The sequence below is a fragment of the Eulemur rufifrons genome, chromosome 12 (assembly GCF_041146395.1).
Source record: "Eulemur rufifrons isolate Redbay chromosome 12, OSU_ERuf_1, whole genome shotgun sequence".
NCBI classification, from domain to species: Eukaryota; Metazoa; Chordata; class Mammalia; order Primates; family Lemuridae; genus Eulemur; species Eulemur rufifrons.
The window spans coordinates 10,746,127-10,758,209 of NC_090994.1; the positions used below are offsets into that span (position 1 = coordinate 10,746,127).

General features: G+C 45.4%; 1 protein-coding gene across 2 annotated transcripts in view; it reads left to right on the forward strand.

Annotated features, from left to right (window-relative positions):
* The first annotated feature begins 1,927 nt into the window (after positions 1-1,927).
* PSD3 (pleckstrin and Sec7 domain containing 3) overlaps positions 1,928-12,083 on the forward strand; it is a 435,489-nt gene continuing 425,333 nt past the window's right edge. Inside the window, exon 1 of one of the 2 annotated variants that reach the window (XM_069484900.1) lies at positions 1,928-2,527. In XM_069484900.1, coding sequence (XP_069341001.1) covers positions 2,204-2,527 — 324 coding nt within the window. In that variant the 5' untranslated portion in view covers positions 1,928-2,203. The remainder of the gene's footprint in view (positions 2,528-12,083) is intronic. The other variant, XM_069484898.1, reaches the window with a different exon arrangement.

The following is a 12,083-nucleotide window of genomic DNA, read 5'->3' on the forward strand; positions in this document are numbered from 1 at the left end:
CATCCTGAGTATTTCCACAGACTCAGCCTGGCCATCGGTGGCCACCCGGGGCCCATGGCCTTTGATGGCTGCCAATGTGAGGGGATAGTGAAGGGAAGGAGAACTCACCTGGGCTTGACACGATGCTCCATGCAGAGCAGGGACACTTTGTCTCAGCGGATGATTTCCTGGTTCCCATTTAGTCAAGTTATTTCAAACTGATGGAGACTAGAGCTTTCTCACCTGTGCCTGCTTTTCTCCTCAGGTGCAAGCTCAGTGTGGCTCAGAAAGCTTCCCTTCCATTATAAGAACTGTGGGGCCTATAGAAACCCTCGGGAATGTGAATTCCTCGACTGAATTTTCAGGTGATTTCTTTTCCTCTTCCTTTTGTCCTGCTTTGCTTTTACTATACTTTTCAATCACCTGTTACAATTTGCTAGAAACACGTGATCTCCATTTTTTAAAAAGCACTGGTATGTTCTCACAATTTAAGACGGCTAAATTGTAGCTCTGGCTTGGACGATGCAAAGGCAATATATGTAACCAAAATGTTTGCACCCCTATAATATTCTGAAATTTAAAAAGAGAAAAAAATATATAAATAAATAAAATAAATAAACTTAAACAAAACAAAACAAAAACGAAAACACCCTCCAGCCTGATTTGTTACCTGGATTTTTTTTTTTTTTTCTTATTTCTTCTTTTCTCATTTCCATCTTTCTCTTTCTTGTTCTTTCTTTTTTGGTGGGGCTGTGATGCCAAATGTCTTTGTCTGTTTTGTGCTGGTATAACAAGACACTGGGTAATTTATAAAGAACAGGAATTTAGTTTCTCGCAGTTCTGGAGGCCAGGAAGTCCAAGATCAAGGCGGCAGCAGGCTGAGTTGTCTGGGGAGGGCTGCATCCTACGGGAGGCAGGAACTGTGTCCTCGCAGGATGGAAGGTAGAAGGACACACTGATCACCGTGTGAAACTTCTTTTACAAGGGCCTTAATCCTACTGGTGAAGGAAGGGGCCCTTATGACCTAATCGCCTCCCGGAGGCCCCACCTCTTCGTACTATCACATTGGCAACACCTGAACATCGGAGGCGACACAGTCAAACCGCAGCACCGAGTATTTTGATGTGGGACTGTGAGGCTCCTCCCGGAGAACCCTTAAATAACCACAGGATTTAAAGTGGAAATTCATTAAAACATTAAAGCTGTTTCTGACTATTTGTTATACCTTTTATTTTAAAGGTCTTAAAAGTATTTAATAAGAGTAATGCAAGCAAAGTAGATTAAAGGGACACTTTGAAGTTTACTGGAGGCTTCATGGATAAACCTTGGTATCTCACAGGTCAGACACCAAATAATGGGAATAGCTAATACAGAATTTAGGATTAAACCAGGAAATGAATAGTGTTTTCATTCCGAGTATGAGAAAGGAGGCAGTTAAGGAAAAGTAATGCCATTTAGATACACAAAGGTGAGAGGGGACAAGTCCTGACTGTCCCCACTCCCACCCTTAGTGGTAGATTATTCTCCACGGAGCTGTCTGTTTTTGTGATTCTGTGGAGTGAGTGCAGAGTCCGGTTCCACGGTCAAGATCATCCCCTGAGCCCCCCTTCCTCGAGGATGCCCCCAGGGTGCTGAAGGTGTGTCCTTTGTGTCCTCAGGCCGTCGGGGCCACCATGGGGCTGAGTCGCGTCTGCCCACAGCTGCAGCTGTTTGCATCCCTGGGCACCGAGGTCTGAAACTCGACCCTGGCAAGGACCAGCCTACCCCCTTGGAGGAAATGGCTGGGCAGCTTCAGCAGCAGCAGATGAAAACTTCCTTCCTCTTCATCCAGCTGCGGGCTCCCCCTGCCCCGGCTCTCCCCGCCCAGTCTCCAGCCACTGCGGCCTGCACAGCAGCAGCCCCAGGGGGCCTGGAGGAGGGACACATTCCCCCAAGTCCTAGAACTGGCTTCTTGGCAGGCTGGGACCTCAGGCGCACACAGGGCTTGGCTGCCTCTCCCTCAAGCCCGCCGCAGGAGGCAGGCCCTGGGACAGAGCGACCAGCTGCTTTTGGTTGCTCTGCTCTGAAGGCAAAGAAGGCGGGGGAGGAAAAACCCCAGGACCTGCACGTAAGCAGGAGTGGTGTCTGCGGATCCCCACATCGCAGACGTCCCCGGGCCCCGGCCACTAGGAAACTTGGCCGGCCACAGCCCCTGCCATGCGGGTGTCCTAGCCCAGCTCCCGGCATGAGCAATGGAAGCAGCGATTCTTCCACGGGCTGGAAGCACCAGCCAGTCCCTTCTGCCCCGCAGGGCCCGTGGGACATGGACCCCCTGTGCAGGGATGCCTGGGGATGCTCCATCCCACGGGCCGCCCTGGACCACGCTGCTGACGACAGGGAATGGGCCGTGCTGACCAGAGGTGCTGCGACCTGCCAGGTGCTCCCCAGGCGCTGGGAGGAAGGCACAGGTACCCCAGTGCGGGCGACACGGGCGCGGCTCTACAGGTACTGTCCGGCCGTCCAGATCAGCACGGGCTGCCCTGCCCCACCTGCGGCTCTGCCTCTCAAGGTAAGAACTAGCCTGAATCCCCGGACCCCAGCTGTCCCACTCGGGGAAAGGGAGCCAAGGCACAGACGTGCCACCACGGCCCCTGGGTCTCTGCTCCGCTTGGCTGGGCCACACCTTGTCGGCGGAGGCTCCACCAGCCCAGTGTTGGCCTCTGTCCTCGGGGCTCTGCCACCTTCCCGGCCTCCGGCAGCGTTTTGCTTGGAAGGAGACAGTGAATAACTGTTTCCCGAGATTTCTGCCAAAGAGGGGATTGGAAAAGTCGGATAAGGAAGGACAGACTTTGTAGGGGAAGACCAGAGAGGAGGACAAAGGAGGTCCCAGACTTGACTGGGCCCTGTGATGTGCTGGGTGGCTTCCCACACCCCACTTGTCTCAAAACTGCTCTGAGAAATGCAAGTTCATAACTCCAGTTTCACTCGGGGGAATCGAGACGTGGCCAGGCAAGGATCCTCCCCCTCCTTCCGAAAAGACAAGGGCAAAAGCAGAGCCTGGTGTCCCAGAACGGGCACTGGGAACACTGGGAGGGGCTTCAGTGAGTTGTGGAAGCTTCCAGATCGGACCCCAGTCTCATCCTCCCATCACCTGTGAGCTCCTGACCTTCCAGGGCCCACATCTACCTCCCGTCTTCCCTCCCCCCTCACCCCTCACCACTGAGTGGATGTGGAGCCCCCGACATGATCCCCCGTTTCCCACCAGGAAGGAGAGAGGTCACCCTGTGTGGCCTTCGGGGTCTTTTCCAGCTCTACAGGCTCTGCCACTGATGGTGGCCGTGCCTGCTCTGTTGTTAGCATCTCACTCCCCACGCATCTGGCCCAACCTCCCGATCGTGTGGTACCTGAAGCCCGCCCACTCCCAAGCCCAGGGGCACAGTTCTCAGCATGGGTGGACAAAACTGAAAAGTATGCGTTCCTTTTTCCTGTCCCAGATGAAGGGGCATCAGGACATGCTTTGCATGTGTATGAGCGTCGAGGGTGGGAGTGAGGAAGAGTGGGGGGGGGTGAGATAGAAGGAGGGGGCTTTTGTGCCAGGTTGGCTTGGAGGGGACGCTCAGAGATGTCACAGGAGAAAGGGATGAAATTCACATCGGGAAAGGAGCCTACCGTGGGGTTGGAGGGGAGCCTGCTTTCTCGGACTTTGTGCCTCTCCCCTGCCTCCCCCCACGTCACCCCTCCTTCCCTTTTCTCCTGTTAACAGGGGCCCTACATAGTAGCCACAGTTAAGAATCAGGGAGAAAGGATGAGCTCGAGTTCTCTCCGGAAGGGAACTCTTGGAAGAAGAGATGTGCTCGCTTGCCTCCTTAAGAAATAGTTTACATTCCATCCTAATTCCTGCATCTCTCATTTCCTACAGGGATTTAGGAGGAATGACACAGCCCTGTGTCAGAGCCCAGTCTCTGTAATGTGGGGTCACACAGTCGTCGTTTGTGTACTTCAGTGCCTGTCTGATGACTTGAGAAGCCCCTCGTTTCCCACTCTCCCCTCCCGCCTTTCAGAACTGTTGCCATTTCTCTGGGGAGAGGCACTTTGGGAGTCGGTCCAAGTGTGTGGATCTCGGTCTGGTTGACCTTATTTAGCCCCCTCTGTGAATGGGCCCCCAGACATCTGCTCCATCTAAACTGAGGACTGCAGGATCCCTGGCTAAAAAGTTAGAAGCCCCAAGTCCAAGTCCCTACCTAAAGCAAGCCAGCAGGGCTCTCTGAGGCTGCGTTTTCCCATCCTGAGAATACTGATGACATCATCTGTTTCCCAGTTGCTATGGAGATTTGTGGGCTGAAGTGAAAGACCCCTCAGTAGCCCTGTCTTAGGGAAAGAGAGGAGAAGCAAAACCAGGGGGACACCAGGTAGGACCAGGGAAGCCACAGAGTGAGAGGTGCCAGTGTAGCCTGGGAACCCAGAGTCTGATGAGGGAGCAGGGCTGCCTGTCCTTGACCTTGCTGGTCAGACACTGTGATTCCTTCTGCTGTGAGGAGAGAGAGGAGTTGGGAATTGAGCACCCTTAGATCCATGAGTCCTTAGATGCTTTATGGCTGTTACTAAGCAGGTGACCCCTGCCCAGTGCTGGGTGTTACAGAAAGGAGCAAAATCAACAGAAATAGTTTTTTTGTATTTTTTTTTTTAACCTCTCCAGCCCTGGGCACGTAAGGTACCATCTAGACTTGAAAGATTAGTATATAAGAAGGACCCAATCCTTTCCTGTTTTTGGAATTTAGCTGTATGAGTTGCAGCAAAGTGTCAAGAGGCTGATTAAAATATCTTCTTGTCCACAATGGATGGTGAGGCCCTCGATTGCCCACAGTGGGAACTTTCGGGGGATGTACTCGTGAAAAATGTGATCCGTTATATTTATTAACATGAAATGTTAGGCCGGGCGCGGTGGCTCACGCCTGTAATCCTAGCTCTCTGGGAGGCCGAGGTGGGCGGATCGTTTGAGCTCAGGAGTTCGAGACCAGCCTGAGCAAGAGCGAGACCCCACCTCTAAAAATAGAAAGAAATTATATGGACAGCTAAAAATATATATATAGAAAAAATTAGCCGGGCATGGTGGTGCATGCCTGTAGTCCCAGCTACTCGGGAGGCTGAGACAGGAGGATTGCTTAAGCCCAGGAGTTTGAGGTTGCTGTGAGCTAGGCTGACGCCACGGCACTCACTCTAGCCTGGGCAACAGAGTGAGACTCTGTCTCAAAAAAAAAAAAAAAAAACATGAAATGTTGGTTACATGGAAGGAAACTCTATCCATACGTGCATATTGTAGGGTGAGGTCCTTGCGTCAACTTTCCAAGGAGAAAAATCCAGATAGTAAGAGTAAACTTTCTTCTTTCCAGTACTCCAAATGCTAAATTTATTCTCAGTGTTGAAACATCATGGTCTCCAGAGTCAAAATTGTTGACTTACATCTTTCCAAATATCCTAAGGAGTGAGTACAGCTCATCAAATCTCTTGGTTCTTACTTTATTCTATGATTGGGCTTTAGTAAAAATAACTGTAGCCTTCTATAACTTAGAGGGCTTCCATTACACTATTTCCTCTTATTAAAATTCTATGAGGATACACGTTATTACCATGCTTGAGGACAGGGAGCAATTTGCTGGGACCCAAGACTAGGACACGACAGCTCAGGCCTCGCACTCAAGTCGTCCACCCTGCGGCCAGGGCTCTTTTGCCTTCTCGTGCTGTCTTTCTAGCCCGCGACATTTGCTTGGAAGGTAACTCAACATTTGCTGTACTTCAGCCCCAGTTTCTCTCATGGAGAGGGCAGGAGAAAGATCCTCAGAAATATCAGGTCTAGTGACCTGGGCTCCTTGGAACAAGAACAGCCGGCTTTCTAGAAGCCATGGAGACCTGGGTGTGGAGGACGTGGAGTTGCAGGGCAGGGCGATGTCCGCTGAGAGCTCTAACTTTCCCGTGGTTGGTCTGCCAATGTGACTCAGAGAATGTTCCATGAGCTGGGGCCAGAGCCTGCCCTAGCCATCTGTTGGCCCCGTGTGCCATTGCCCCTCTGTGGAAACCCAAGGAACTGTCAGTGTTCGAGTCCAGTTTGGGGCTAAAGATACAAAGACAAGGAAAACAGACCCAACTCAAGAGAGAGGGGAACAAAGCTTTATAGTCATTTGGGAAAAATTCCACATATTGTAAAAAACAGTTTTTCACTAGGTCTTCATATCTTACATAATATGTCTTGAAATAATAGTGACTTTTGGTGTTATAAACAGCCTTAGAAAATTAGTAGTAAATATATTTTTAAAATGTCCCCCAAAATTCCATTTTTGGAAACCCCACAAAATGTTCACCTATGGCTTTAAATTTTCTCCCCAAATTTACCTATTTCGGTCTTCCTTTTTCTCTTCCTCCCTCACCATGGGTCCTCAAAACCAACCAATTTTTTGAGCTTTCATCTCCAGCTTCTAAGGGTGCCCAGGGTTGAGAAGACAGATGAGGATGAACAAGACAGATAAGGACTGAGCAGGAGGTTTATGCGAGAGGAAGGCCACGGTTGGTACTTTAGCCATTAATCTAATAAATGGAAATGCAGTGTAGGTCTATTTTCTTATAGGCAGGCCCTGTCTAGCAGACTAGAAAAAATAGTTTTAACTCTCTATGTCTTGGGTTGTTATTCCTTACCATAAAACTAATGTCTGAGATGTAAGTCTGTCAACTGCATTCAATTTTTCGCAGAACGTCTTTATTTCATTCTAGAGATGAAAAAGGAAGCTCCGGTTCTGCCAACTGGGTGGCCTCTGACAGCTTATTGAACAAAGCCAACTTGTCTTATTTGCTCTCAGAGGTCTTTCCGGGTCTAACATTCTATCTTAACGATGAATCTATGAATCCAGACAGGGAATGAATTGTTTAATGAAATACAAGTATTAAAGCGATTTAATTTCTTCGACTTCAGCTTGGCTCCCAAGATCAATTATTTTGTCAAATGACTTCACTATAGGAAACTTACACATAGAGTGGACTTACTTTTCTTAGGAAGAACTAGAATTTCAGTGGCGAGCTAGGAATGGAAGACATGAAAGAGTTAGTGCCTTCTGTAGTAACACAAATTCCCACCACGGAATTTTAAGACCAGTATTGTAAACTGTCTGCCCTCCAATGATTGATATTTTCATCTCTGAGCAGATTCTAGTTAAATGAAATTTCCTTCTGTGAGTTGAACACTGACCCCCTGATCTATGTAACCCTTACGTGGCATTCATTGACCTCATCTGGGGTAAGCACTTCATTACCCAAGCCTGGTTGACTTGTTTGACCTATCATACATTTAGAAACTGTTCTGCTCATGAAATAGTATTCTCGATAATTCTGTCTTTATAGTAATCCTTCTTGGTGAGTAATGTAGAATTTTTCAAAGAAACTAGAACAAAGACCATGCACAAATGCTCATCTAGTAATTTTACCAGTAATATAGATCAAATGTGCAGTGAAGCATCCATTTTAAAAAGATTCTGGCATTTAGAAGACAGTATTGATTGGATTGAAAAGCTTATCCTTAGTTCATTTTACGCTACACTGGTTTTGACACAGATGTCTTGATTTATTACTTGAATAAATAAAGCCTGAGATAGCAGAATGAGTTTCAAATCTTTTTCGTCTTGAGATTTGCCTTGGTGTTCCCATGACAACGTTCTCGCGTTCCTTTTCTCTTCTTATTCCTTCCTTTGACATTCATACAAGTCGTGGGTCGACCCAAGTCCTGTGGGTCATTGTATAAGGTGCTGTCCTCACGGAATTTCACACACTTCAGCATCCCGATCTACCTACAGGAAGAGGAGGGCAGAAAGCACATGAAGGACTGTACAGTTGGTGTCTCTGTGACATGCAGAAAAGCCATTGCATTGGGAGCTCGGACATAGAAGTTCAAGGTAGCTGAGGAAAGCCAAGTCTCTTTACTCTTATCCATCATGTGAAAAAACTGTTTGCTTTCTTCCCCTCCAGATCTGTGATTCTAAGTCAGTTCTTGCCAATCCATTTGTGCCTGTGTTTGTGAAAATAGAACCAAAGCTATGGCTTCTAATGGCAAATTTTTAAAAGTCCATCATATTGGGAAATCTCTCTGTGTTTGGGAAACACTTTTATCGGTAAAATTGAATGTCTCTCCGGTAGCCGGAGGATAAACAGAAACCAAAATAAATAAATAAATGAATTTTAAAAATTTATGCCAATATAGACACAATTTCCTAATCTCTAGTGTTAAATTAGGTTTGACTGGAGAGATTTTGACACAAAGACTAAAGCTGAGTTTTTTTATAACTATACCAATAGGAGCTGCAGGGTTTTTTTCCTGCCATGCTAAAAGAAAATAAACTTGCTGAAAGGGGTTGGTATTTGTTTTCGGTCTCTTGAATCAAATATTCAGCAAAGGGGATCTTGGAAATCAGTTCCAGTCTGGAGTTCAGACTTAGAATGATGGAGAAATTCACTCTCACTCAGCTGGAATCGGTTCCAATGAATCGTCTGTTTAACTTGCAAGCTCTGTGCTCTTAAACAAACATCTTCCATCACGTGGAGATTTAGTTAGGACTCTTAGTTATATAAAATAGAGACACTCGAATCTACTTAATCTCAGATGAGGGGGTTTCATTATAAGAATACATATGTGTTTACATATGTAAGGTCTTGTGGAACCCGCAGACAAAGAGGACCCATTGGAACCAGGGAGTCCAAATGCGTCAGGTCTCTTTTTCCATCTCTCTTCTGTTCTCCTCTGCCCCTTTCTTCAATCTTTTCTGAGTCACTCTTTCTGCACATCTGTGTACCCTACTCCCTACTCCACAGGGAGGAATATGGCCACCACAATTCCCATGCTTACCTCTCTTCTCTTTAGAAGGCAATCCAGGCCAAGATTGGAATCCCTTAGGCCTGATTCACACTCCGCTGGGAAGAGGCTCCTTGGTCCAGGATGAGTTGGTGCCCACCCAATCTACTATGGCAGGTGTGGGGGTGGGTGCAGCTCACATTGTACTATCAGGTGTGCTGAGAGCCTGAGGTGGCTGTACCCTGTAGGTCTGGGAAAGGGACAATTCCTAGAAATTGATGGGGGCTGGGGAGCAGAGGAGCAAATACGAACAGCCAACCCAATAAATGATCCCAAACACTTCCAAAGAGTTGTCAACTGAAATCACAAAGTGATTTCTTATATAAATGTCCTATCTTAGCCCTCTCAGATCTTAGGGAAGCCAGATTTTATAGCCTTTGGGGAGATTTTTAAAAAGATCATCCCTGAACTGAGTAATACATTATTATAGAATCAAACCATTGCCTGATGGAATTTATAAATAGATTTGCTTCCACAATCTGCTACTGGTTATGATATAGTAAAATATCCTCTTTTAAAGACTTACAGATTTTTAGAGACTGTAGGATGCTACAAGATTTATACACATAAGTTCATAGGTGAAAGCAAGTTGTATAATAAGCAGATTACCATCACAGATTCTGCGTGTGATCTCTTCAGTTTGACATCAGCTCACTGGGATTCCTGATTCAGTATTCCAGAAGCCAGAACAACAACACAAAAATGACGATAAGCCGCATTCCTTGAATTGGGTTACATGAGTCCTTGAACTGAACCATATCGATGAAAAACAAAAGGTGGGCAAATGAGAGAATGGTGGCTACATATAGTTGGCATTGTTGGGCAATTTCAGGGCTATGTTTTTAGGAAGTTCACTTTCCTTCATTCTAAAGTTATCAACAGCTGTGACTCTTTTTTGGCTGCCCTTTGTGTTGTGCATATTTCCTGTGATTATATTTAGTCAATTTTAACTTTTTGGAATTTCACTTTCAATTTTCAGGATGTGTGATTTTGCATTAACCTTTCAATGACCAGGTCCAGCGGATGATGAGGTTGAAAGTCCCAGGACATTATTCAAGCACTTGCAACGTTTTATCATTTGAAAATCTCATTTTTTCTGCAAGGAGCTTGGTTGCCCTCCATTGAATTCTCAACCTGATTGTATGATGCAGTGATAATTATAATATCAGCTCATTTATCTCATGGCCTAAGCAGAGGTCTCAGGACCTCAGTATATTTATATACACTCAATTTTCTTCCATAAAGGATTTCCAATGCCTCATAGTAATAGCACAATAAATAAATAAATAAAATAATGGTGAGAAGTAAATTGTGGTAAACAGTTAAGTCTAGGAAAATATATAAGTAAGAGTCAAGATCAAGGAAAGATCAGAAAGAGAATGCAAAAGGACCTGCCATCAAGGCTGACAGAGCTGGTATGTTTGAAAGTTAAGTCTGGCTCTGTGGTTTCCAGCCGCCCAAGCTAGAAGAGACACGTGTCTATCTACATATTTCTAATTGAGAGAAGTGGGGGGAGATGTGGTGGCACTTGTCTGTGGTCCCAGCTACTCGGGAAGGTGAGACGGGTGGATCATTTGAGCCCAGGAGCGTGAGGCTGCAGTGACCTATGATGACGCCACTGCACTTTACCCAGGGCATCACAGTGAGACCCTGTCTCAAAAAAAAAAAAAAAAAAGTAGACCCTCCCCCCACCAAAAAAAAAGAGGGGGAAGGGAGGGGAATTTTTTAACATGTTTCACAGAAATTAATTCTCTTAGAAAACTGAATTTTGCTTGCCCTTTAAAGCAACAATTAAAAAAAAACATATTGTATTAAAAATGTTTTAACAAGCATTTAATATTTACTGCCTTCCTGTTTCCTTACGTATTATATACACAACATAATTTAATTTGATAACATCAGTAATCACTATAAAAGCAGGCAATGCTTGCTGGTACCTTTAAACCTGTAAGGCCATTTGCCTTTATACTTAATGTCTTAATGTGCCCCTTCCCTTCCAAAACTCTACTCTCTAAGGTGTTTTTTTTTTTTTTTCTTTATTTTCAGTAATTTTTCAGTTTCCCCCATGCTGGCCTATCTATCTCCTCTCACAATTGTCACTGTGCCTACCTCTAACATCCTTTCTTTAATTCACCACAGGCCAGGAAACTAGACAATAAATTTGTTTCAATTGTAAGACAGTTACGTTAATTATGTAAAGTACAAGTCAAAAGTGTCTGTGTGAGGGGGGCTGAGTGTTCAACCCAGGAGAAATTCTCATGCGTTCTGATAGGGATTTTTTTCTTCTGATTTTGTCTGTTCAGTGATGACACTCTTGTGTTCTAGGACTAAGGTAACATTCTGGGTGAATCTGGTTACTGAACAAACAACTTCTGGATTCATTCATTCAATAGATATTTATTGATCACCGACTATGTGGTAGGCACTGTTCTAGCAGTGAGAAGGACACACAAGGTTCTTGCTCATATATTCTCGAAGGAGCAGGGATTGGTAAACAAGACAGGAACAGAACAACATCAGAGCCTCGGTGGCAAGTGCTTGGGAGAAAATTAAACAGAAGTGATGGAGTGAGAGGCACCAGAAAGGATGCTTTAGTTTGTGTGATGAGAGAAGGCCACATGGAGCAGGTGACATTTGAGTGGAGACATGAATGACAGGGAAGCACCAGCCCTGGGAAGATTGGTCCCCGCACTTTATATTGCTAAGGCACTGAACTGTGAGGTTGTCCCGAGCTGGTGACTCGTCAAGCAAGGGGTGGTTGACATCGTTGGACCATCAGTCCAAAGTGGAATGAAATTCCAAATTATCTCTGGGGTCATAAATTTAGCCTAGTGGTGTTTATATAAAACTGTGTTTTTCTTATAATGTAGACTAATGTTTAAAAAGTTCTTGGGTGGGCCCGTGGCCAAGGAATTACAGTGATAAATTTCTCTTTGGTGAGTTTGTTGACTGAGTTTTTCTAGACCTACTTTGTGAATAATCTTTGTGAATAATGTCCCCTCAACTGTAACAACTATTCTCCTAGAGAACTAGCTCTACGCTATGCCTTAAACAGTCTAGAAAGAAATATTTTCAACTGAAATAAATCATTCCTACTCTTCTTGCCATTTTAGAAAGTTAATGGCGTAATTCTTACTTTTCTCATACTGTTTTTAAGTAAGTGAACTTTTTCTCATAGTCCTTTGCAAACTACCTTTGTACCATCTTTTTATACTGTTTTGTGAACCACATAGGGCAG